Below are 24,222 nucleotides of genomic sequence, written 5' to 3' on the forward strand. Positions count from 1 at the left end.
TCAACAATATATTCAAATATTCAAACAACAAATATTCGTATTTTGTATCTGGTAGTAAAAAACAGAATGTCCCATGAACTTTGAGATAATAAAGCAGCCAAGTCTTCCTCTTCCTCACACACACACACACACACACACACACACACACACACACACACACACACACACACACACACACACACACACACACACACACAATGGACAATTTGAGGAGGCCCATTACTAGGGCAGATCAGGGCATAGCAGACCTTTGAGAGAGTACATCAAGAGGTGACGCGTTGGCTTGGCTTGCAACAATTTTCCAGGGAGTTTACATGGCTACATAATTTGCCACTGAAGAATTTACAACTGAATAATCATGTTCCATGTCCAATAAACAGTTCTGATTCTGAATGATTAAAAACTATTTCTAAAGGCTATTTCAACTGCTTCAGAATTTTTGAGGTCATTAAATCAGACAGTTAAGTCCAAATTTTTTAGATAAATCAATTTGGAAATAGTGTTAAAATTTTTAGACAAGTCTGAATTTTGAGATAATGACAGAATTGATATTGTTGATACAATTTTTATATTATTAGTCAATTATTTTGATATAAGTCTTCTACTGTCAGGGATCAGCCCGGACTTTCGGCCATGTGTTGTTGTTGTTGTTGTTGTTGTTATTGTTGTCACGTGTCTGCCCCGCCTTCGTTCACTCCTCCCTGTCTCCACACCTGTTCCTAATTATCATTGTCTTTTGTATTTAAGTGAGCCGCGTTGCCGATGGCAGCGCAGAATCATTAGTTAATGTTAGTTATTGTTAAGTGTCATCATTTGTATTGTTTTAGTTATCGTCTTTTACGGTGTTGTCTTTAATATTTATTAAACCCCTTTCATTTGACGCTATCCTGCGTACGGGTCTGTCTCCCTCCTTCCCTGGTTGTGACATCTACAAACGTCCTACCAATTATATTCATGTATGTTCATTTACTATTACAGCATAACTCGGACTAGAGCATGCAGCCTGCTGCAAAGTGACAGGATTACGTTTTAGAGGAAAGTAAGAAAAAACATGGACTGAATTTCAAGATAAGAACAATTTTAAGGCACTGCCTCAGAGAGTAATTACGAGTATTTAGAAAATGATTCAGAAAATGCCTCATTTAAGGCTATGAGCCTTTGAAAGTAAAGAATTCGAGATAATTTTTCAGAAGGTTAAGTTAATCATTTCAATTCTGAAACAAAATTGTTTTAGAAAGAATGAAGTGTCTTTTTGTGCTGTGACGCTCAATAGTGACACAGAGTCCTAAGAATTTTGAGGAAATACAAATACGACAGTGCGCACGTCATATACTTTGGACAAAATAATCACTTATTTGTGAATGTCTTTGATAATCTTTGAATCTAAGACCTCCCCCAGCACAACCCCTCCCTCTAACTACAAGCACATATTTACCTCCACTGTGAGGGAAGCTGTTTGGCTTGTTGCTCGACTCAACAGCAGGAGTATTTGCTCTCACTCTCCCAGAGTTGCTGCACTTGTCGGTGGTGAGGACAACTGAGCTAGAGATGACTAGCCAAAAAGTGGAAGACCGTGTGAAGGAAGATAAGGTTCACCTGAGACGCAGCATTGGTCTGCTGCCTGCTGTCTCCTTCACCATTGGAACCATGGTGGGCAGCGGAATCTTCATCGCACCCAAAGGTGTGCACATCAATACTGGCAGTGTGGGACTCTCCCTGGTCGTCTGGGCGCTCTGTGGACTCCTCTCTATGCTTGGTATGCTTCAAAAACCACAGCCAGTGCCTTGTTTAACAATGTATTCTTGTTTTAAAGAATATGTAACAAGTAGGGCCACTGGATGGTTTGAAATTTTTACACCTTAGAAAATAAGTGCTTAACACCAGGGGCAGTTCTAGACCTTTTTAGGGTGGCATCAGCCCCCCTGTCTGTGATCTCAGCTACCCTAAATCTAGAAGTATCATTTTTACTTTCACAAATCAAAAATAAAAATTACGATAAAATGTAGGACATGACTTCGATGGGAAAGAAAATTATTTATCAGTTTGATCCAAGAGCGAATTTTTTTAGTTTGCTTTTATGCTCGTGCGTTGTAGTCTTTCGTTGTAGTCTTTCAGTGCGTCGTCAGAGTTGGAGGCATTTATAATTAAAACCGCAAAAATACGGTTATAGAAGGTTTTTTTTATTAAAAATTAACTGCTAAGAATTTCACAAATCCAGGGAATTTGGCACTCACGAGGCTGTACAGTGTTATGCTATTTGTGTTCAAATTGCTTGCAAGGTTGTGTCCTCTTACCACAAAAGCATGTTTTTCAAATGAAAAACTTATTTCTATGGTAGTTTTCATTATTTAATTGGAGACATTTCTTTTAAAATGTATGTATTCTGAGGATATATTTTGTCATCCCACAAGTAAAAGTTTGTTGGACGTACGGTTATAAAAAGTTGTACTACTACTGCATTTGTCTGCTATAGTAGCTAACTTAATGTACAGAGATTTGTGTGGCTGTATATTTACAGAGCAGCGTGAAGCCCCCCCCCCCCCCCCCCCCCCGTAAAACGTCAGCAAAATAGTCTTATGCTCCGTTTGTGCTCCATTTGTGCTGCAAACATTTTCGTTTGTGCTGCTTTTTTTTTTTTTAGATATTAAAAGAATAATTATAGTAAAATCTAGGTCACTCACTTTTGTTGTATGCCACACAGCATTGTTTTCCTATTCCTGTTTTGAGAAATATCTGCATTTCTGGAAGTTGGTTTTGATGTTGTTTTTACTAAAGTCTGTGTGGTATTTTTGGCTTGAAGAATATTGCCTTGTCAGTATTAAGTGTTTTTAAGTAAAGTTTTTAAAGGTCCATTATTTGCGATACTGGATTTTTGATTCAATTTCAAAAGTAAAATAATTTTGGCCTAATTCATTGAGTCATAAGTTTCTACACACACACACACACACACACACACACACACACACACACACACACACACACACACACACACACACACACACACCTATTCGGCAAGAATGCATTAAATGGATTAAATTAATTAAAATAAAACTAAGACATTTATGTTAAAAACATTTCAGTTTCAAATGCTGTTCCTTTTACCTTTCTATTCAAACAATCCACATAAAAATTCTTAATTGAGCACAAATTATACTGTAATTGATATTTAAACATCAAATCAGAATGATTTGTGAAAGATCATGTGACACTGAAGGCTGGAGTAATGATGCTGAAAATGCAGCTTTAATCACAGGAATAAATGACAATTTACTATATATTCACATAGAAAACAGCTTTTACATTGATATAATATTACACTGTTTTATTGTATTTAGGATGTAATAAATTCAGCTTTGATCACAGGAATAAATGACACTTTATATTCAGGGAACAGATTTCACAACATTTCTGTTTTTACTATATTTTTGATGTATATACATACATACATACATACAGCTTAATAAGAGACTTTGAACGATCTTAATGTTTTCAAAGTTCTCACTGATACTGTATATGTTTATATGCTTATTGGTGTGTGCATTTATGACAGTGTGACAGTGCATCCCTGACTATTACTACTGTTTTTCACCTAAGAACATAGAGTACCAAGTAAAAACGCGGACCTTGGAGTTTGTTACATTCCACACATCGCTGTGTCCGTTAAAAGCTTAAAGCGCACGGTAAATAACCGATTAGTGAATGCGACTGTTTAATTAAAAAGTGATTTGGGTTGCCATATCTTACCTTGACTTGACTGAGTGACCTTAGAACGACCACCTAATATTATTTTAATATTATAAAAACCGACACAGAGTGACCTAGATTTTTGTAGAAGCCAACATTCTGATTTCCGTTATAAGATTATTATGATTATTATGATTATTATGATGATGATTATTATTATTATTATTATTATTATTATTATTATTATTATTATTATTGTTGTTGTTGTTGTTGTTATTATGTTGGCTTTGTAGAAGCCAACATTCTGATTTCCGTTATAAGCTTATTATTATTATTATTATTATTATTATTATTATTATTATTATTCTTAGACAAAAATTTATTACAAAAAATGCGGCCCAGGGCGTTCGAGCCACATGCACCAAATTCGGATATGTTGTAGACCCTGGTCTGAAGTTTGTTGCTCCTATTTTTCTAAGCGATCGGAATTCCGGCATTCCCGGTACGGAAGCTCAAAATGGCCTTTTTTCCCATTGACTTCCATTATAAACTTTTGAGGTTTATAACTCGGCAAGTTTTCGGGCGATTTACAACGAACTCGGACAGGTTCTTTAGGACTTTACTCCAAACGAAGTTTTTATTCCAGAGTTCTGAACATCCCATAGACTTGAATAGGGAATTCCGAAAAGTCCTCTAAGCTCTCACACACACAATACATCCAACATTAAGAATTGCATGTACAGTTCTATGCAGTATAATAAGTAGAATCCCATAATGACTGCAGTATGGACATGAAATGCCAAACTTTTTGCCAAAAGTATTGGCACCCCACCGGGTATTCTGGTGACGTCACTCGACACCACATGACGTCACGTGTAGCCCCGCCCAAAAACAAGCGAAATCAAAAATTTGCACAACATGGACATGTGACATATCAAAACACTCAGCACAATGAGGGGAACTGCCCCACGGGTATTATGGTCACGTCACGTGATGTCACATGTAGCCCCGCCCCAAAAACAAGCAAAATTAAAAATTTGCACAAGATGGACATGTGACATATCAAAACACTCAGCACAATGAGGGGATCTGCCCCTCTGGTATTCTGGTCACGTCACGTGACGTCACGTGAGGTCACATAGCCCCGCCCCAAAAACAAGCAAAATTAAAAATTTACACAACATGGATATGTGACATATCAAAACACTCAGCACAATGAGGGGAACTGCCCCACGGGTTTTCTGGTCACGTCACGTGACGTCACGTGACGTCACATGTAGCCCCGCCCCAAAAACAAACAAAATTAAAAATTTGCACAACATGGACATGTGACATATCAAAACACTCAGCACAATGAGAGGAACTGCCCCACGGGTATTATGGTCACGTCACGTCACGTCATGTCACGTGATGTCACATGTAGCCCCGCCCCAAAAACAAGCAAAATTAAAAATTTGCACAACATGGACATGTGACATATCAAAACACTCAGCACAATGAGGGGAACTGCCCCATGAGTATTCTGGTCAAGTCACGTGACGTCACGTGTAGCCCCGCCCCCAAAACAAGCGAAATCAAATATTTGCACAACATTGACATGTGACATATCAAAACACTCAGCACAATGAGGGGAAGTGCCCCACGGATATTCTGGTCATGTCACGTGACGTCACGTGTAGCCCCGCTCCCAAAACAAGTGAAATCCAAAATTTGCACAACATGGAAATGTGACATATCAAAACACTCAGCACAATGAGGGGAACTGCCCCACTGGTATTCTGGTCACGTCACGTGACGTCACGTGAGGTCACGTCATGTCACGTGATGTCACGTGAAAATTAAAAATTTCCACAACATGGACATGTGACATATCAAAACACTCATCACAATGAGGGGACCTGCCCCATGGGTATTATGTTCACGTCACATACTCATGTCCACTCACCTCCAAAAGTATTGGCACCCTAGCGGCCCACTAGCTTTCACAATCTTTCTTTCCACTCGCCTCCAAAATGCACCGGCCTTTGCGCATACTTGCACCGTCAAAGCCAACATCAAAGTTTGTCGCGACAAACTTTACAAATCTTGTTATTATTATTCATCTTAGACAAAAATGTGTTTAAAAAAAGGCGGCATAGGGCGTTCGAGCCACATGCACCAAACTTGGATATATCGTAGACCCTGGTCTGAAGTTTGTTGCTTCTATTTTTCTAAGCGATCGGAATTCCAGCATTCCCGGTACGGAAGCTCAAAGTGGCCTTTTTTCCCATTGACTTCCATTATAAACTTTTGAGGTTTGTAACTCGGCAAGTTTTCGAGCGATTTACACCGAACTCGGACAGGTTCTTTAGGACCTTATTCAGGACGGAATTTTTATTCCGGAGTTCCGACGGAATTTTCTGTTTTCCGGTAGTCGATGATCGAACATCCCATAGACTTGAATAGGGAATTCCGAAAAGTTCTCTAAGCTCTCACACACAATACATCCAACATTAAGAATTGCATGTACTTTTCTATGCAGTATAATAAGTAGAATCCCATAATGACTGCAGTATTGACATGAAATGTCCAAACCCTCAGTAGCCACTTTTTGCCAAAAGTATTGGCACCTCACCGGGTATTCTGGTGATGTCACTCGACACCACGTGACATCATGTGTTGCCCCGCACCCAAAACAAGCGAAATCAAAAATTTGCACAACATGGACATGTGACATACGAAAGCACTCAGCACAATGAGGGGAACTGCCCCACGGGTATTCTGGTCATTCCACATGACGTCACGTGACGTAACGTGTAGCCCTGCCCCCAAAATAAGCAAAATCAAAAATTTGCACAACATGGACATGTGACATAACAAAACACTTAGCACAATGAGGGGAACTGGCCCACGGGTATCATGGTCACGTCACGTGACCTCACGTGACGTCACGTGTAGCCCTGCCCCCAAAATAAGCAAAATCAAAAATTTGCACAACATGGACATGTGACATAACAAAACACTTAGCACAATGAGGGGAAGTGCCCCACGGGTATTCTGGTCACGTCACGTGACGTCACCTGTAGCCACGCCCCCAAAACAATCGAAATCAAAAATTTGCACAACATGGACATGTGACATATCAAAACACTCAGCAAAATGAGGGGAACTGCCCCACGGGTATTTTGGTCATGTCATGTGACGTCACGTGAGGTTATGTGAAAATTGAAAATTTGCACAACATGGACATGTGACATATCAAAACACAGCACAATGAGGGGAAGTGCCCCACGGGTATTCTGGTCACGTCACGTGACGTCACGTGTAGCCACGTCGCCAAACCAAGCGAAATCAAAAATTTGCACAACTTGGACATGTGACATATCAAAACACTCAGCACAATGAGGGAAACTGCCCCACGGTATTCTGGTCAAGTCACGTGACGTAACATGTAGCCCTGCCCCCATAACCAGCGAAATCAAAAATTTGCACAACATGGACATGTGACATATCAAAACACTCAGCACAATGAGGGGATCTGCCCCATGTGTATTCTGGTCACGTCACATGTAGCCCCGCCCGCAAAACAAGCGAAATCAAAAATTTGCACAACATGGACATGTGATATATCAAAACACTCAACACAATGAGGGGAAATACCTCACGGGTATTCGGATCTCGTCACATGCTCATGTCTGCTCACCTCCAAAAGTATTGGCACTCTAGCGGTCCAGTAGCTTTCACAATCCTTCTGTCCACTTGCCTCCAAAATGCACCGGCCTTTGCGAATTCTTGCACCGTCAAAGCCAACATTAAAGTTTGTCGCGACGAACTTTACAAATCTAGTTATTATTATTATTCTAAGACAAAAATTTATTTAAAAAAATGCGGCCTAGGGCGTTCGAGCCACATGCACCAAATTCGGATATGTCGTAGACCCTGGTCTGAAGTTTGTTGCTTCTATTTTTCTAAGCGATCGGAATTCCGGCATTCCCGGTACGGAAGCTCAAAGTGGCCTTTTTTCCCATTGACTTCCATTATAAACTTTTGAGGTTTGTAACTCGGCAAGTTTTCGAGCGATTTACACCGAACTCGGACAGGTTCTTTAGGACCTTATTCAGGACGGAATTTTTATTCCGGAGTTCCGACGGAATTTTCTGTTTTCCGGTAGTCGATGATCGAACATCCCATAGACTTGAATAGGGAATTCCGAAAAGTTCTCTAAGCTCTCACACACAATACATCCAACATTAAGAATTGCATGTACTTTTCTATGCAGTATAATAAGTAGAATCCCATAATGACTGCAGTATTGACATGAAATGTCCAAACCCTCAGTAGCCACTTTTTGCCAAAAGTATTGGCACCTCACCGGGTATTCTGGTGATGTCACTCGACACCACGTGACATCATGTGTTGCCCCGCACCCAAAACAAGCGAAATCAAAAATTTGCACAACATGGACATGTGACATACGAAAGCACTCAGCACAATGAGGGGAACTGCCCCACGGGTATTCTGGTCATTCCACATGACGTCACGTGACGTAACGTGTAGCCCTGCCCCCAAATAAGCAAAATCAAAAATTTGCACAACATGGACATGTGACATAACAAAACACTTAGCACAATGAGGGGAACTGGCCCACGGGTATCATGGTCACGTCACGTGACCTCACGTGACGTCACGTGTAGCCCTGCCCCCAAAATAAGCAAAATCAAAAATTTGCACAACATGGACATGTGACATAACAAAACACTTAGCACAATGAGGGGAAGTGCCCCACGGGTATTCTGGTCACGTCACGTGACGTCACCTGTAGCCACGCCCCCAAAACAATCGAAATCAAAAATTTGCACAACATGGACATGTGACATATCAAAACACTCAGCAAAATGAGGGGAACTGCCCCACGGGTATTTTGGTCATGTCATGTGACGTCACGTGAGGTTATGTGAAAATTGAAAATTTGCACAACATGGACATGTGACATATCAAAACACAGCACAATGAGGGGAAGTGCCCCACGGGTATTCTGGTCACGTCACGTGACGTCACGTGTAGCCACGTCGCCAAACCAAGCGAAATCAAAAATTTGCACAACTTGGACATGTGACATATCAAAACACTCAGCACAATGAGGGAAACTGCCCCACGGTATTCTGGTCAAGTCACGTGACGTAACATGTAGCCCTGCCCCCATAACCAGCGAAATCAAAAATTTGCACAACATGGACATGTGACATATCAAAACACTCAGCACAATGAGGGGATCTGCCCCATGTGTATTCTGGTCACGTCACATGTAGCCCCGCCCGCAAAACAAGCGAAATCAAAAATTTGCACAACATGGACATGTGATATATCAAAACACTCAACACAATGAGGGGAAATACCTCACGGGTATTCGGATCTCGTCACATGCTCATGTCTGCTCACCTCCAAAAGTATTGGCACTCTAGCGGTCCAGTAGCTTTCACAATCCTTCTGTCCACTTGCCTCCAAAATGCACCGGCCTTTGCGAATTCTTGCACCGTCAAAGCCAACATTAAAGTTTGTCGCGACGAACTTTACAAATCTAGTTATTATTATTATTCTAAGACAAAAATTTATTTAAAAAAATGCGGCCTAGGGCGTTCGAGCCACATGCACCAAATTCGGATATGTCGTAGACCCTGGTCTGAAGTTTGTTGCTTCTATTTTTCTAAGCGATCAGAATTCTGGCATTCCCGGTACGGAAGCTCAAAGTGGCCTTTTTTCCCATAGACTTCCATTATAAACTTTTGAGGTTTAGAACTCGGCAAGTTTTCGGGAGATTTACAAGGAACTCGGACAGGTTCTTTAGCACCTTACTCCGGACGAAGTTTTTATTCCGGAGTTCCGACGGAATTTTAGGTTTTCCCGTAGTTGTCGATCGAACATCCCATAGACTTGAATAGGGAATTCCGAAAAGTCCTCTAAGCTCTCACACACACAATACATCCAACATTAAGAATTGCATGTACTGTTCTATGCATTGTAATAATAAGTAGAATCTCATAATGACTGCAGTAGTGGCATGAAATGTCCAAACCCTCAGTAGCCACTTTTTGCCAAAAGTATTGGCACCCCACCGGGTATTCTGGTGACATCACTCGACACCACATGACGTCACATGTAGCCCCACCCCCAAAACAAGCGAAATCAAAAATATGCACAACATGGACATGTGACATATCAAAACACCCAGCACAATGAGGGGAACTGCCCCACGGGTTTTATGGTCACGTGATGTCACGCCACGTCACGTGAGGTCAAGTGAAAATTTAAAATTTGCACAAGATGGACATGTGACATATCAAAACACTCAGCACAATGAGGGGAACTGCCCCACGGGTATTCTGGTCACGTCACGTGACGTCACGTGTAGCCCCGCTCCCAAAACAAGCAAAATCAACTAGATTTGTAAAGTTCGTCGCGACAAACTTTGATGTTGGCTTTGACGGTGCAAGTATTCGCAAAGACCGGTGCATTTTGGAGGCGAGTGGACAGAAAGATTGTGAAAGCTACTGGACCGCTAGGGTGCCAATACTTTTGGAGGTGAGTGGACATGAGCATGTGACGTGAACATAATACCCATGGGGCAGTTCCCCTCAATGTGCTGAGTGTTTTGATATGTCACATGTCCATGTTGTGCAAATTTTTAATTTTCACGTGACATCACGTGACCTTACGTGATGTCACGTGACATGACCAGAATACCCGTGGGGCAGTTAACCTCATTGTGCTGAGTGTTTTGATATGTCACATGTCCATCTTGTGCAAATTTTTGATTTCGCTTGTTTTGGGGGCGGGGCTACACGTGACGTCACGTGACGTGGCCAGAATATCCGTGGGGCAGTTCCCCTCATTGTGCTGAGTGTTTTGATATGTCACATGTCCATGTTGTGCAAATTTTTGATTTCGCTTGATTTGGGGGCGGGGCTACACGTGACGTCACGTGACGTGACCAGAATACCCGTGGGGCAGTTCACCTCATTGTGCTGAGTGTTTTGATATGTCACATGTCCATGTTGTGCAAATCTTTGATTTCGCTTGTTTTGGGGGCGGGGCTACACGTGACGTCACGTGACGTGACCAGAATACCCCTGGGGCAGTTCCCCTCAATGTGCTGAGTGTTTTGATATGTCACATGTCCATGTTGTGCAAATTTTTGATTTCGCTTGTTTTGGGAGCGGGGCTACACGTGACGTCACGTGACGTGACCAGAATACCAGTGAGGTAGTTCCCCTCATTGTGCTGAGTGTTTTGATATGTCACATATCCATGTTGTGCAAATCTTTGATTTTCCTTGTTTTGGGGGCGGGGCTACACGTGACGTCACGTGACCAGAATACCCATGGGGCAGTTCCCCTCAATGTGCTGAGTGTTTTGATATGTCACATGTCCATGTTGTGCAAATTTTTGATTTCGCTTGTTTTGGGGGCGGGACTACACATGACGTCACGTGACATGACCAGAATACCCGTGGGACAGTTCCCCTCATTGTGCTGAGTGATTTGATATGTCACATGTCAATGTTGTGCAAATTTTTGATTTCGCATGTTTTGGGGGCGGGGCTACACGTGACGTCACGGGACGTGACCAGAATACCCATGGGGCAGTTCCCCTCATTGTGCGGAGTGTTTTGATATGTCACATGTCCATGTTGTGCAAATTTTTGATTTCGCGTGTTTTGGGGGCGGGGCTACACATGACGTCATGTGGTGTCACGTGACGTGACCAGAATACCCGGTGTGGTGCCAATACTTTTGGCAAAATGTGGCTACTGAGGGTTTGGACATTTCATGTCCATACTGCAGTCATTATGGGATTCTACTTATTATACTGCATAGAACAGTACATGCAATTCTTAATGTTGGATGTATTGTGTGTGTGAGAGCTTAGAGGACTTTTCGGAATTTCCTATTCAAGTCTATGGGATGTTCGATCGTCGACTACGGGAAACCCGAAAATTCCGTCGGAACTCCGAAATAAAAATGTGGTCCGGGGGTAAGGTCCTAAAGAACCTGTCTGAGGTCGGTGTAAATCGCTCGAAAACTTGCGAGTTATAAACCTCAAAAGTTTATAATGGAAGTCTATGGGAAAAAAGGCCACTTTGAGCTTCCGAACCGGGAATGCCGGAATTCCGATCGCTTAGAAAAATAGAAGCAACAAACTTCAGACCAGGGTCTACGACATATCCGAATTTGGTGCATGTGGCTCGAACGCCCTGGGCCGCATTTTTTTAAATACATTTTTGTCTAATAATAATAATAATAATAATAATAATAATAATAATAATAATAATAATAATAATAATAATAATAAGCTTATAACGGAAATCAGAATGTTGGCTTTGTAGAAGCCAACATAATAATTTGCACAACATGGACATGTAACATATCAAAACTTCTACAAAGCCAACATAATAATTTGCACAACATGGACATGTGACATATCAAAACACTCAGCACAATGAGGGGAACTGCCCCATGGGTATTCTGGTCACGTCACGTGACGTCACGTGTAGCCCCGCCCCCAAAACAAGCGAAATCAAAAATTTGCACAACATGGACATGTGACATATCAAAACACTCAGCACATTGAGGGGTACTGCCCCACGGGTATTATGGTCACGTCACATGCTCATGTCTGCTCACCTCCAAAAGTATTGGCACCCTTCTGGTCCAGCAGCTTTCACAATATTTCTGTCCACTCGCCTCCACAATGCATCGGCCTTTGCGAATACTTGCACCGTCAAAGCCAACATCAAAGTTTGTCGCGACGAACTTTACAAATCTTGTTAATGACTGCATTCATTGGACACACTGTTTGAATCCACACATACATGGACTGATTTGATTCAAGACTGGCATCATTACATCATACATAAAATTTTGGTGAACACTTTTGCCGTTTAATAACACCATAACATTTGGCTTACTATGTAGTCATATACTGTAATATATAATATAAAACTTTTCTTTTAAATTCTCACTGAGGGCTAAAACCCCTAAAGATGAAATCCTAGAACTGCCCCTGCTTAACACCATGTTAATACTAATATACTAATAACAATCCACCATCTTTCACTTCCAGACAGTTTCCAGACTATTGATTTGATTATTTTCATTAGTTTTTTTTTCTCCAGGTCAGGAAAAAAAAACTGAATAAATTAAGATTTTTTTTTTTTTTTACTTTTTCTTTGTTTTTTTGGAGCTTTAAATTATGCAAAACATTCAATGCAAAATCCATGAAAATATTCATTATTTACATTTACATTTACATTCATAATCACGTACAGAACTTTTGAAAGTCTGATAACCTTGTCAAATATGTAATTTTTTTACTGTGTGTAGTGTGGTGGAAATCTGAGAATATAGAGTGTGTCTGTGTGTGTGCGTGTGTGTGTGTGTGGGGGGGGGGTGTATATGTATGTGTCTGTGGGGGGTATGTATGTGTGTGTTTGTGTGTGTGTGTGTGTGTGTGTGTGTGTGTGTGTGTGTGTGTGTGTGTGTGTGTGTGTGTGTGTGTGTGTGAGAGAGAGAGAGTGAGAGAGAGAGAGAGAGAGAGAGAGAGAGAGAGAGAGAACAATGTGCTCTATACAGAAAGTCTGCAACATTACTAGAAAAGATTGTTTTATACAATTATTCTCACAAAAATGAATTATATATGATAGGCTTTTTTTTTTTTTTTACCTTTTTAGTCTTGTTGGAACTTGTTTCCAACATATTAACATATATTTTGCAAAAAAAAATGTATAATACCTACAAACCTGTTTCTTCACAGCATTTGGCCAATTTGTTTTTTAAAGTGTTATTATCCATGGTCTAGACCATCAAAGTCAACATACAGTATCATAGTAAGGAAACAGGTTACTGGGTGAGCATGCTTTACCATCAGGGCCGTACCAAACCCCTCCTTCTGTCACACACCCCTCTTTCTTCCATGCGACCTTCTCGTTTGGTGTGGTAGTACTATCAGTATATACTATATACTATCAGTGTAAATGTTCACATGCCTCAGTTAAGGCTATGAGTTCTTTGGCTTCTGCAGATAGATTAAATGGGAGTGTTTGTGCCAATAATGTGTCATGTTGAGCAACTACTGCATACCCCACGTGGCTATGGCCTGTTTTGATTTCGGGATGCTGATTTTGTAGAGCTCTTTTTCAGTTTTCAAAGGCCTGCTTCGCCTCTGGAGGCCAACTAAGCATCTGCACTGTGAGCTATTAAACTCAAGGGAACCTCAAGGATAGTATAATCTAAAATGAACATTATACAATATGAGCACATTCCTAGGAAAGACATTAGTTGCTTTTTTGGTTTTGGAGTTATTTTTATCTTGTTTTCCCATTGCCCACAGTTCACATGGGACACCTTTTGAGCCGGTCATCATCAGGTGCAAGTTTTGGAAACTGCTACGTTAGACTGTCAAACATTTCATCTCTTCCATGTGACCTGTCAGGGATCACTTCCACAATTCTCTCCATCACTGTGTACTGTATGGTGTACTGTAAAACTTTGATTTGTGATTGACGGAGACCATTTGGGTCTGCTTTCGGGGGGCCAGCCGTTTTATCATATGTCGCCATGGTCCAACGTCCTTCCAAGGACGATCATTACAAGTGGACAGAGAGACATGTGGAATAGATCCCTCTATGGTGAGAAGGTGTGGTCCACCTGCTCTTCTACATACAAGATAAATCTACCTCTACTGCACAGCGGTGTTCATCCCAAAACAACCTTTTCAATGCCAGCATTTCAGGCTTGTCTAAATTTCTGAACTATTCAACCATTCATTTATTTTCATACTGAATGAAAATATATAAAATGTATGTGGTGCATGTGCTTCGGATGCATGTATTTTGTTCACATACTGTAGGGTTAGTAAGCTTGTGTGCTTTCACGATGAGCTTCTGATTTACTGCATTCATTGCAGAGTCACATAATTTCCATGCCCACACAAAATTCTGAGGTCTGAGGTCATATTTGACACACCCCTTGGGTTTGCATTTCAGTGGCACAGAGAATTAATCCATGACTGAGACACCAGATGCTCCTATTGGATGCAGGAATGTCCATGTGAAACTCATCTGCTTTGATAACTGAACTACCTGCTCCTGAATCTACCAAGAACGTAATATAAGTACCATTTACACATATAGACAGGGTAGGCGTTTTGGTAAAAACTTCAGCAGTATACTTAGCATATGTGCCTCCAGGAAAGTATTTTTGCTGCAGAAAATAAATAGCCGGATTTATCGAATCTATATCAGTATCAGGGACAGGAGTTAGCTTAAGCGTTTCTCCTTTGCTAAGCATGGTAAATTTTGACTCATTCAACCCTTCTGGACTGCTTCCTTCACTCTCTACCTCCGTTGAGTCTCCCATGTTTTGTGTCTGATCAGCCGTTGCCTTTCAGGGACAATCCCTCATCCAGTGATCGTTTGTGCTGCACAGAAAACATCCACCTCCTCATCCTGGTCCTCTTGCTCTGCCCCTGCCTCGGCCTTGTCCTCGGCCTCAATGGTGGCTTCCTCGTTCTGAGGGAAGACTCTGAAGTGCAACCATCTGAAGTAGCATTTTTTCTGAGGTGTGTGTTTCTCGTCCTCATGCTTCTTGTACTTCTTTCTCTCCAGATTCAACAGTTTTTAGGTGTGAATGGTGTGTTGTTCAATGAGGTTCAGTTTACCAGTGTCCCAAGTTACACAAGTGTTCTTACAGGCTATGTGTATATGCGTGACCAAATCGCGGTGTTGGGCATTATTGGCACCTTCCCAGTCTGGAACTTTTATCATCACAGTTCGACCACCACATTGTCAAGGTATCACAGGTATCACCACATGTCAAGATGCATCAGTGGACCGTGCTGGCCATCTGGATCTGTTTGTCATGGTCTTTGAGCGTTGAGGAAAAACGGTCATCTGGTGTGTACCTCAGGGACTTCTCAGCATGCATTGAACGTGTGTGACTGGAAACTGGGCTGAATGGGCACTATGATGTGGGTGGTGCCAGAATTGGTTGTGTGTCTTGGAGAAGTAGTGTGGGCTCGGGCGATACATAGGAGGTGTTGTAACCTGTCAGTGGTCCTCTCTGATCTCGTCGAGCTGATGCTTGGTGTTCGATCAACGGCGCATTTGAAGCTGCCATGGTAGGCGGAGACGGGGAACGTCCATCTGCAGATCGTGGTTATGTGCAATTTTATCATTAGATTTAGGTTGGGAACCTTTGTTTAAATCTTAACTTTCCCTGTCATACTTACATTTGTCTCTCACTAAAACTTCCCTCTTCAGGAAAAACCAAACTCTTGACAAAGAATCATGTCTATAGAGTACTTGCATGTTGGTGTGTTAACCATTCAGATTTTTCCATTTTCTATTCACCTGGCCTTATTTCGTTCCTTGCTGTTACAAATGCCCATGTCTATATATATATATATATATATATATATATATATATATATATATATATATATATATATATATATATATATATATGTAATATACATACACACACACACACACACACACACACACAGAAATTTAGCACAAACCTTAGGACAGAATTCCTGCATGAACCGTAACAGACCCGCTTTTTCCTCTGGAAGGGTCCCTCAGTGGATTATGATGACCTAGCTAAAACATATGATGATTTCTAACACACTGACATTCCAGTCATGTATTCTACTGTGTTACCTGATCAACAAGTCAGTGATCCTTGACACATCCCAAGTCTAAGTAATGTCTTTATCGGTTTTGTACAATCTGTGTTTGTAATTCCATTGAACTTGGTGCTGAACAGGAGTATCCAAGCTCCACAACTTCTAATGTCAATATCATGTGTTGGACAAAGTAATGCCTTCGAGGTGTCGTATACTACACCTTCCCAGATTTCTCCAGCTGCTCAACTGCACGGTCCCATCTGGGGTGCCATAGAATTGTGGTGGAAATCTGAGAATTTAGTCAAAAAGATTAAGAAGACAAAGAATATATATAAACAGCAAGTAAATTTATTCTATGCTGAGAGTTTTGTGTTTAAATAAAACAACTCCTTTTCTGGTGTGTGTGTGTGTGTGTGTGTGTGTGTGTGTGTGTGTGTGTGTGTGTGTGTGTGTGTGTGTGTGTGTGTGTGTGTGTGTGTGTGTGTGTGTGTGTGTGTGTGTGTGTGTTATAAAGGAGAAGCATTTTTCATCATTGATCTAGAGATTCTCCACCAGTTTAATTTTGGCTGTTACATTATAAGAGTGATAGTGATAAGGGATTATACTACAACTCAAGTACAACAAGTAAGTCATCTGTGTAGTCTTTTATAAATATCACACCTTTTGTTACTTCAGGGTTGTTTAAATTGTTTAAAGCAGAACGATCTGCACTGTGATCAGCCAAAAGAAGCATACGAATAACAAACCCAGATTGTGATCACTATGAATCTGTTTATAATCTCATGTTACAGGCTCCTGAAAGTCATCTGTGATCTAATGATAAAAATGTAAAAAAAACCTGATTACTAAAGAAACTGATTACCAATAAGATGCATGCAGTACAAAACCATTTGTATTTAACCATGTGTTACATGAATTGCACTATGGATGATGATGATGATGATGATGGTGATGATGAGGATGAGGATGATGAGCCTCATGATGTTTCCTTCTCTTTTAAATTACAGTACATTCTGAGAAATAAAAAATATTTTTTTGATGATTCTTACGTCTTGCTCACTCTGTTTTGTTACTTTTTGAGGGTTATATAATAGAGTTTAGTGAAAAATGCCCTTGTCAAAAATCTAGTAATAAACTTTTTAGATATTTTTATGAGTATTTCGATCTGTCCGGGTTCCTGTTCAAGTTTATGTGGCAATTCAATGTGATATTTAAAAAAAAAAAAACGTTTCTGAATTTTTTCTGGTCGTGGTGCAAGTGATAAGGATGTGCTGAGGATGATGGGAAATGTAGTTCACTGCCAGAATTAGGAGCAATAAAATAAATCTAAAAAATGTCCAAGATTTAATTTTGTGATAAATTGTTTGAACATAACCCACATTATGACAGAATCAATCAGAGAAGAGCTGCGTCGAGGTAATAATTCTGTTTCTCTGCCCCCCCCCCCCCCTAAAATCTAGATTACTCTCAGATCCCAGGATGTGAAGACAATTCTGAATGATAAACCACTGACCCCTGCTTTAATAAGTATCTGTCTCCGTCTTGTCTCCTTTAACTCAGGTGCCTTGTCCTACGCTGAGCTGGGAACCAGTTTCAAAAAGTCTGGTGCTCATTATACATATATCCTTGAGACACTTGGGCCACTTCCTGCTTTCCTGAGGCTTTGGTCTGAGTTCATTTTTATCAGGTCAGCTTGTGACTGCTTTCCCATTTCAATTCAGTTCAGTTTAATTGATTTAGTTATATTTAATTGATTAGTATATTACTTGCAACAATAGACATCTTTAAAGCAAATAAAAAAAATTGGGATAAAAACTGATGGGCCGAGAGCCGTGATTGGATTCTGTATGTCGTGAAACAGGACGTCACACCTTTAGTGATGTCAGAGTCACACTACCAGTCAGATAAAAGAAAAGTTTGTTTAATGAGTCACTCTAGATTTCCTCTAGATGTCACATGGGAAAGTCACAGCTAAGTGTTTTTTTATTTTCCTTTTCTTTGCAGACCTGCAGTGACCGCGTATATTGCCCTGGCTTTCGGTCACTACGTCGTAGAGCCGTTTTTCACGCCGTGCCCAGCTCCTCTTCCATTAGTCAAAGTAACCAGTTTTCTTGCAATGAGTGAGTTAAAACTGAATACACATGAACTTTTTATACACAACCATCTAACCCACGAGTACAGTGCATTCTTTTGCCGTTCAACGGTATTTCCTTTTAGAAGTTCATCCAGTTTCCTCTGATCTCCCAAAGACATGCTTGAAGGAAAGACACTATATTGCCAGTGTGTGTGCACCATGTGATGAAAAGGGGAATCCTCACTTCGGGCGGTGTTTTCTGGAACCTCAACACAAATTTAGTCAGGATAAATGGAAAACAAAATAACAAAAAAAAAAAAGAACAAAAAAAACAAGAAAAACAAACAACATCCATCTTCTTTACCACTAATTCTACACAGGGTCACAGGGAACATGGCGTCTATCCCATGGGCAGGTGGATGAAATGCCAACCCAATCGCAGGGCAATCTCTTTCCCTCTCACACTCTCTCTTTCTCTCTTTCTCTCTCTCTCTCTCTCTCTCTCTCTCTCTCTCTCTCTCTCTCACACACACACACACACACACACACACACACACACACACACACACACACACACACACACACACACACACACACACACACACACACATCTTTGGACTGAGGGAGTACCCAGCGAAAACCTCTGAATCACAGGGACGATATACAAACACCACACACAGGGAGGATGTATGTACGAATCAAAGTTCCGACCCTGGAGGAAAACCTGCTATCCACTAATACACTGTGATCTCCAAAAGAAATAACATACCATAATAATAACCCATGGGCACGGTGGCTTAGTGGTTGGGGGTTCAATTCCCGCCTCCACCTTGTGTGTGTGTGGAGATTGCATGTTCTCCCCGTGCCTCGGGGGTTTCCTCCGGTTTCCTCCCCCGGTCCAAAGACATGCATGGTAGGTTGATTGGCATCTCTGGAAAATTGTGTGTGTGAGTGATTGAGAGAGTGTGTGTGCCCTGTGATGGGTTGGCACTCCGTCCAGGGTGTATCCTGCCTCGATGCCCAATGACGCCTAAGATAAGGCACAGGCTCCCCGTGACCCGAGAAGTTCGGATAAGTGGTAGAAAATGAATGAATAATAACCCTTAATAATAAACAGTGGCATACTCCATTCCAATTGCATAACTTTGTTATTAACTTTGCTATTAATGTATTATATAAATACTGTGTTATTCCAGCATTTTTGGTGGCAGTGAACTGCTGGAGTGTATCGCTGGCCTCTCGTACACAAGTCATCCTCCTGATAGTTAAGATCTCTGCTCTGGTTCTGATCATCATCCCAGGAATTATGGCCCTGGCCGAAGGTAGCACAGATCTGAACTAGATTTAATACACTATAACTGTATGATCAAGCAATGATGCGCTAAATGGTCAATGTAAAAAAACTTGTTTTTAACTCCCTCTTCAGGTCAAACTGAAAACTTTGAGAATGCTTTTAATTCAGAGTCGCTCACATTGAAAAAGCTGCCTTTAGCCTTCTTCTCAGGATTTTATGCCTATTCTGGATGGTAAGTGATATGTTTTTTTTTTTCTAAATACAGTTTACATGCATTGAAATGAAATAAAATAAGCATGTGAATAAAAATGTAACAAAGATTTAATTTAAAAAAAAGCCAACAATGTTACATTTCTCTCAGTAGCATGGAAGCACAGGTCTATTCAGGTGTATCTACACACTGCTCTGTGAAATCCTGTTTGTCTTTGCTTTCAGGTTTGCATTAAACTTTGTGACAGAGGAGGTAATCAATCCCAAAAGGTTTGTCCCAAAAGTTTTGATGATCCCAAGGCATCATCACATCTGTTCTTACCTTTATATTTTCTCTCGTTTCTTGCTTGTCAGAAACATTCCACTGGCCATCACTCTGTCCATGGTCACAGTTACTATATTATACGTGCTGGTGAATGTAGCCTATTACGCTGTGATGACCGAAGACGAGCTGCTGAGATCCGATGCCGTCGCAGTAGTCAGTATGTTATAAATATCAAATGGTGATTGATTTTTCAAAGGTCAAATTATTCACTGTCTAATTTTTTCATCACACAGACTTTCACCAGTAAAGCCCTACCCAGGATGGCATCACTGGTGCCCTTACTGGTAGCCCTGTCCTGTCTTGGAGCCATGAATGGTGGGATCTTTTCAGTACCTAGGTATAGGTTCTGTTCAAAGGAAACACATTGTCCTATTTATTAGGACACAAGATCACTTGCCAATTAATGCACTTATCTAATAAAGTGGATATTGTGTTTGTAAATTCTGCATCCTGTTTATTTAATCTGTTTCCTCAGATTTTAATGTGTCTGTGTGTCCGTGTGTAGAATGTTATTGGTGGCTGCCAGAGAGGGACAATGGCCAGCTCTGTTTTCCATGATACATATACGCAGAAAGACACCGATGCCTGCTGTACTGTTGCTGGTAATGTATTGTGTTGTTTTAATGGCTGCTTCTACTGAATCATATATATTTAGATTTACTGTTATTGCCTTTTCCCCTCAAGGGAGCCTGAAAATATTTAATTAATTCATTCAAGTATTAGAACAAACACACCAATATATATCTATACATTCTGACCAATCAGATATGAGCATTTATGCCCGTTGTGGTATGTAACGCTGTTTTAATGTAAGTTTTGTTCCCAGCGTTTAGTTGATGCAGTAACAACAGGCGGTTACTGGAAAATACTTAACACCAGTATAGTAAGAGTAACTCTGCTTGACTTGTGGCTGCATTGAATAAACCCATCTGTGAATATTTTTCATTAACAATACGTTTCATTTTGTTCGATCCCTTATGTATGATGGACTGTCTCACTTCTTGTTGTTACAGTCCCCTCTAACTGTGGTCATGGTGGCAAAAGGAGAAATTTATGAGTTGGTCAACTTCGCTTCCTTCTCACGCTGGCTCTTCCTTGCCTTGGTTACGCTGGGGCTCGTCATCCATCGCTATCGATTCCCAGACCATCCAAAAGCTTTTAAGGTTTCGAACTATATATATATATTTTTTTTTTGCTGTTTTATCACTGCAGATGTTTTGAATGACAGATGTTTAGAAAAGATCTAATCGTTGAATAATTTGTGAAATATTTAAAGCTGAAAGAGTATCTATTTATCTATCTCTCTATTTCTCTCTCCCCACACATCCATCCATCCATCCGCCTAGGTTCCTCTGGCTGTTCCTGTCACCTTCACAGTGGTGTGCTTCTTCATTGTGGGTATGTCTCTGTATTCAGACCCCTTGAACACAGGTTGCAGTTTGGGTGTTACATTCACTGGGATCCCAGTGTACTACCTGATCGTGAAACACTCTTATGTTCCAACCCGTTGGAGAAAAGCTTTTGGTGAGTTTCCTTCCTCGACCAAATGTAAACGCATTGTTGTTAGACATGTCTGTTGTCTGTGTACACTTGTCAGTTCATGTCCAGTAAGCACTTTATTCTGGTGCGTGTCACAGTGGATGTAAAGCCTGTCCCCAGAACAACTGGGCATAAGGTGTGAATACACTCTACTTGGGACACCTGTCAATCACAGGGGCTATGTGACTATGCAGTTTGTAATAAGCACTATACAAATCTAATTGAATTAATTTCATTGAATATTGAACAGAATTTCTTATACTATTACTTCTTATTCATTCTTTCCGTTAACTTTTAAAGGGGTTTTTAGTGGCCAGCAATATTATTTCCTCCCTTTGCTTTGTTTAGATTACTGCAGTAGACAACTTCAGATCTTCCTGGAAGTAATACAGCAAGAAGTTCAGACCTACTGAAAGAACACTAAACGCTTCGGCTAAGTAATCCACATTAGGATCTCCTTGATTCTTCAACAAAACCGTCCAACAAACTCGCAACGGATCGGCAAGCGATACTCAAACAAATGTTTAGCATAATAAGTAGTAGAAATAACATCCTGACCTTCAGCTGTGGGAACCTGTATGTAATGTATCAGTATCAGCTTTGTTGATTTGTGCTGTAATTACAAGTAAATAAATACTGTGAAACACTAACCAGAGATCAGTCGTGTCCGTTTAACTGACAGTTATTTTAGTCATTTAATCTGGATTGTAGTATAGTGCTACTCAAAAAGACCACTTTCTGTCAAATCTCTGGACTTTCTACTGATAAATAATGCACTATATTTAATGATAAAGTAATAGTGACTTGTATACTGTGAAGCAAACAAATAAATAAATGAATAAATAAATAATTATCTTTTTGTTTTTCGGCTGTTTCATGTTTGGAGACACCACGGCGAACCATCCAGTCCGCATATTCGGATTCTACATAGGTTTATCGCCGGATGTGCTTCCTGACACAAACCCCCTATTTTATCTGTTCTCTGGGCTGAGACTGAGATTGTTCAACCCCTCCCTGGCTGGGTTTGGTTCATTGCCTGGGAATCAATGGGGAAGTTGTGGCCTAATGGTTAGAGAGTCTGACTCCTAACCCTAAGGTTGTGGGTTTGAGTCTTGGTCTGGACACGACTGAGGTGCCCTTGAGCAAGGTACCGAACCCCCACCCCCCCCCCCGCCCCCCCACCCCCAAACTGCTCCCTGGGTGCCGCAGCATAAATGGCTGCCCACTGCTCCGTGTGTGTGTTCACTGCTATGTGTGTACTTTGGATGGGTTAAATGCAGAGAACGAATTCTGAGTCGCTTTCACTTTTCATCAAACCAGGGCTAAAGCAGTGAGAATAAGATCCTGACACTAGACCATTAAGAAATGCAAATAAAAACAAACAAACAAAAAAAACTAAAAGCATAATAAAAACCCTAAATCTAAAAATGTAAAATAAGCATTCTGTTGATCTTTTCTAATTTCATTATATTTTGGTTAAAACTTTATACTATAAGAAAATAGATTAGTAAAGAATGAGAAAAGTAAATCAATAACCACACACACGTTCTAGTATATCTTTTAGTAAAATCATGTACGTAGGTCAAAGGTTACGTGTTTAAAGGAATACTGCAGCCTTTTAAACTTGTTCTCGTTTTGGCTATTAGTGTCAATTGAAGTGCAAAAAGTGACACAACAAAGGAACTTTGCTTAAATAATAAAGGTAACACTTTACAACAAAGGCTTTATCAGCAACCTTCCTCACTGGAACTTGCTATCGTACTGCGCTATATCTAAACAAACACTGAACTTGTCCCCGTATAATGACATAGCAACTGATTGCCAACTAACACTGTAACCGATTGGCAACTAACACTGTAACTGATTGGCAACTAACACTGCAACCGATTGCCAACTAACACTGTAACCGATTGCCAACTAACACTGCAACCGATTGCCAACTAACACTGTAACACCGTCCCCTTTTATAAGCCCTACAGAGTCCCTTCTACACTACAGAATAATAGTAATACATTTAAATGTATTAGTCCATATAATGACTCGGGGCTCAAACAAGTCCATCTCCTCATCCCCTCTCTCCCACTGTTAGACTCCATTAGATTAGTCTCAAGCTCTTCTGATGCCGAGTAATCAGCGGCAGTGAGCCTTCCTCAGCACAAGTGTATTCTCTTCTTTTATAGTGAGATGTAGAAATGTATATTTGCATTTATATGAGCAATATAAATAAATGAATTAACTAATTCATTCATTAATCAACCGAAAGCACAAATTAAGGAGAGGAGATTTTACATTACAAAGCACATGCTTTCTGTTAACATAAGCAAATTCATTTTCAGATGGTGACCTTATGGCAACATGAGCGCAGTCAATTGTGCCGATTACATTTGGGAAACCAGACATTGCTGCAAAATTTCATTGTAATTTCGGCCTGTT

At 40.6% G+C, this 24,222-nt stretch overlaps 2 protein-coding genes across 7 annotated transcripts in view; one reads left to right on the forward strand and one right to left on the reverse strand.

Moving 5' to 3' along the window:
• The window catches only part of LOC113647427 (forkhead box protein M1-like), a 55,197-nt gene that overhangs the window by 23,249 nt on the left and 7,726 nt on the right, over nt 1–24,222 (reverse strand). The gene's annotated exons all lie outside the window — the stretch shown is intronic.
• Nucleotides 1,445–22,607, forward strand: LOC113647386 (cystine/glutamate transporter-like). 3 transcript variants are annotated; one of them, XM_047803930.1, is made up of 13 exons: nt 1,446–1,756; nt 17,908–18,034; nt 18,352–18,467; nt 19,618–19,743; nt 19,848–19,947; nt 20,151–20,195; nt 20,280–20,403; nt 20,484–20,587; nt 20,756–20,852; nt 21,264–21,413; nt 21,597–21,774; nt 22,138–22,226; nt 22,330–22,607. In XM_047803930.1, exons 1-12 carry the CDS (start codon nt 1,549–1,551, stop codon nt 22,200–22,202), a joined length of 1,440 nt encoding a protein of 479 aa, XP_047659886.1. In that variant the 5' UTR covers nt 1,446–1,548; the 3' UTR covers nt 22,203–22,226; nt 22,330–22,607. The 3 variants fall into 3 exon arrangements, with proteins under 3 accessions (XP_027009883.2, XP_047659886.1, XP_027009884.2); XM_027154083.2 differs by having other exon boundaries at nt 22,138–22,607; XM_027154082.2 differs by lacking the exons at nt 22,138–22,226; nt 22,330–22,607 and having other exon boundaries at nt 1,445–1,756; nt 21,597–21,925.

The sequence above is a fragment of the Tachysurus fulvidraco genome, chromosome 19 (assembly GCF_022655615.1).
Source record: "Tachysurus fulvidraco isolate hzauxx_2018 chromosome 19, HZAU_PFXX_2.0, whole genome shotgun sequence".
Classification (NCBI taxonomy): Eukaryota; Metazoa; Chordata; class Actinopteri; order Siluriformes; family Bagridae; genus Tachysurus; species Tachysurus fulvidraco.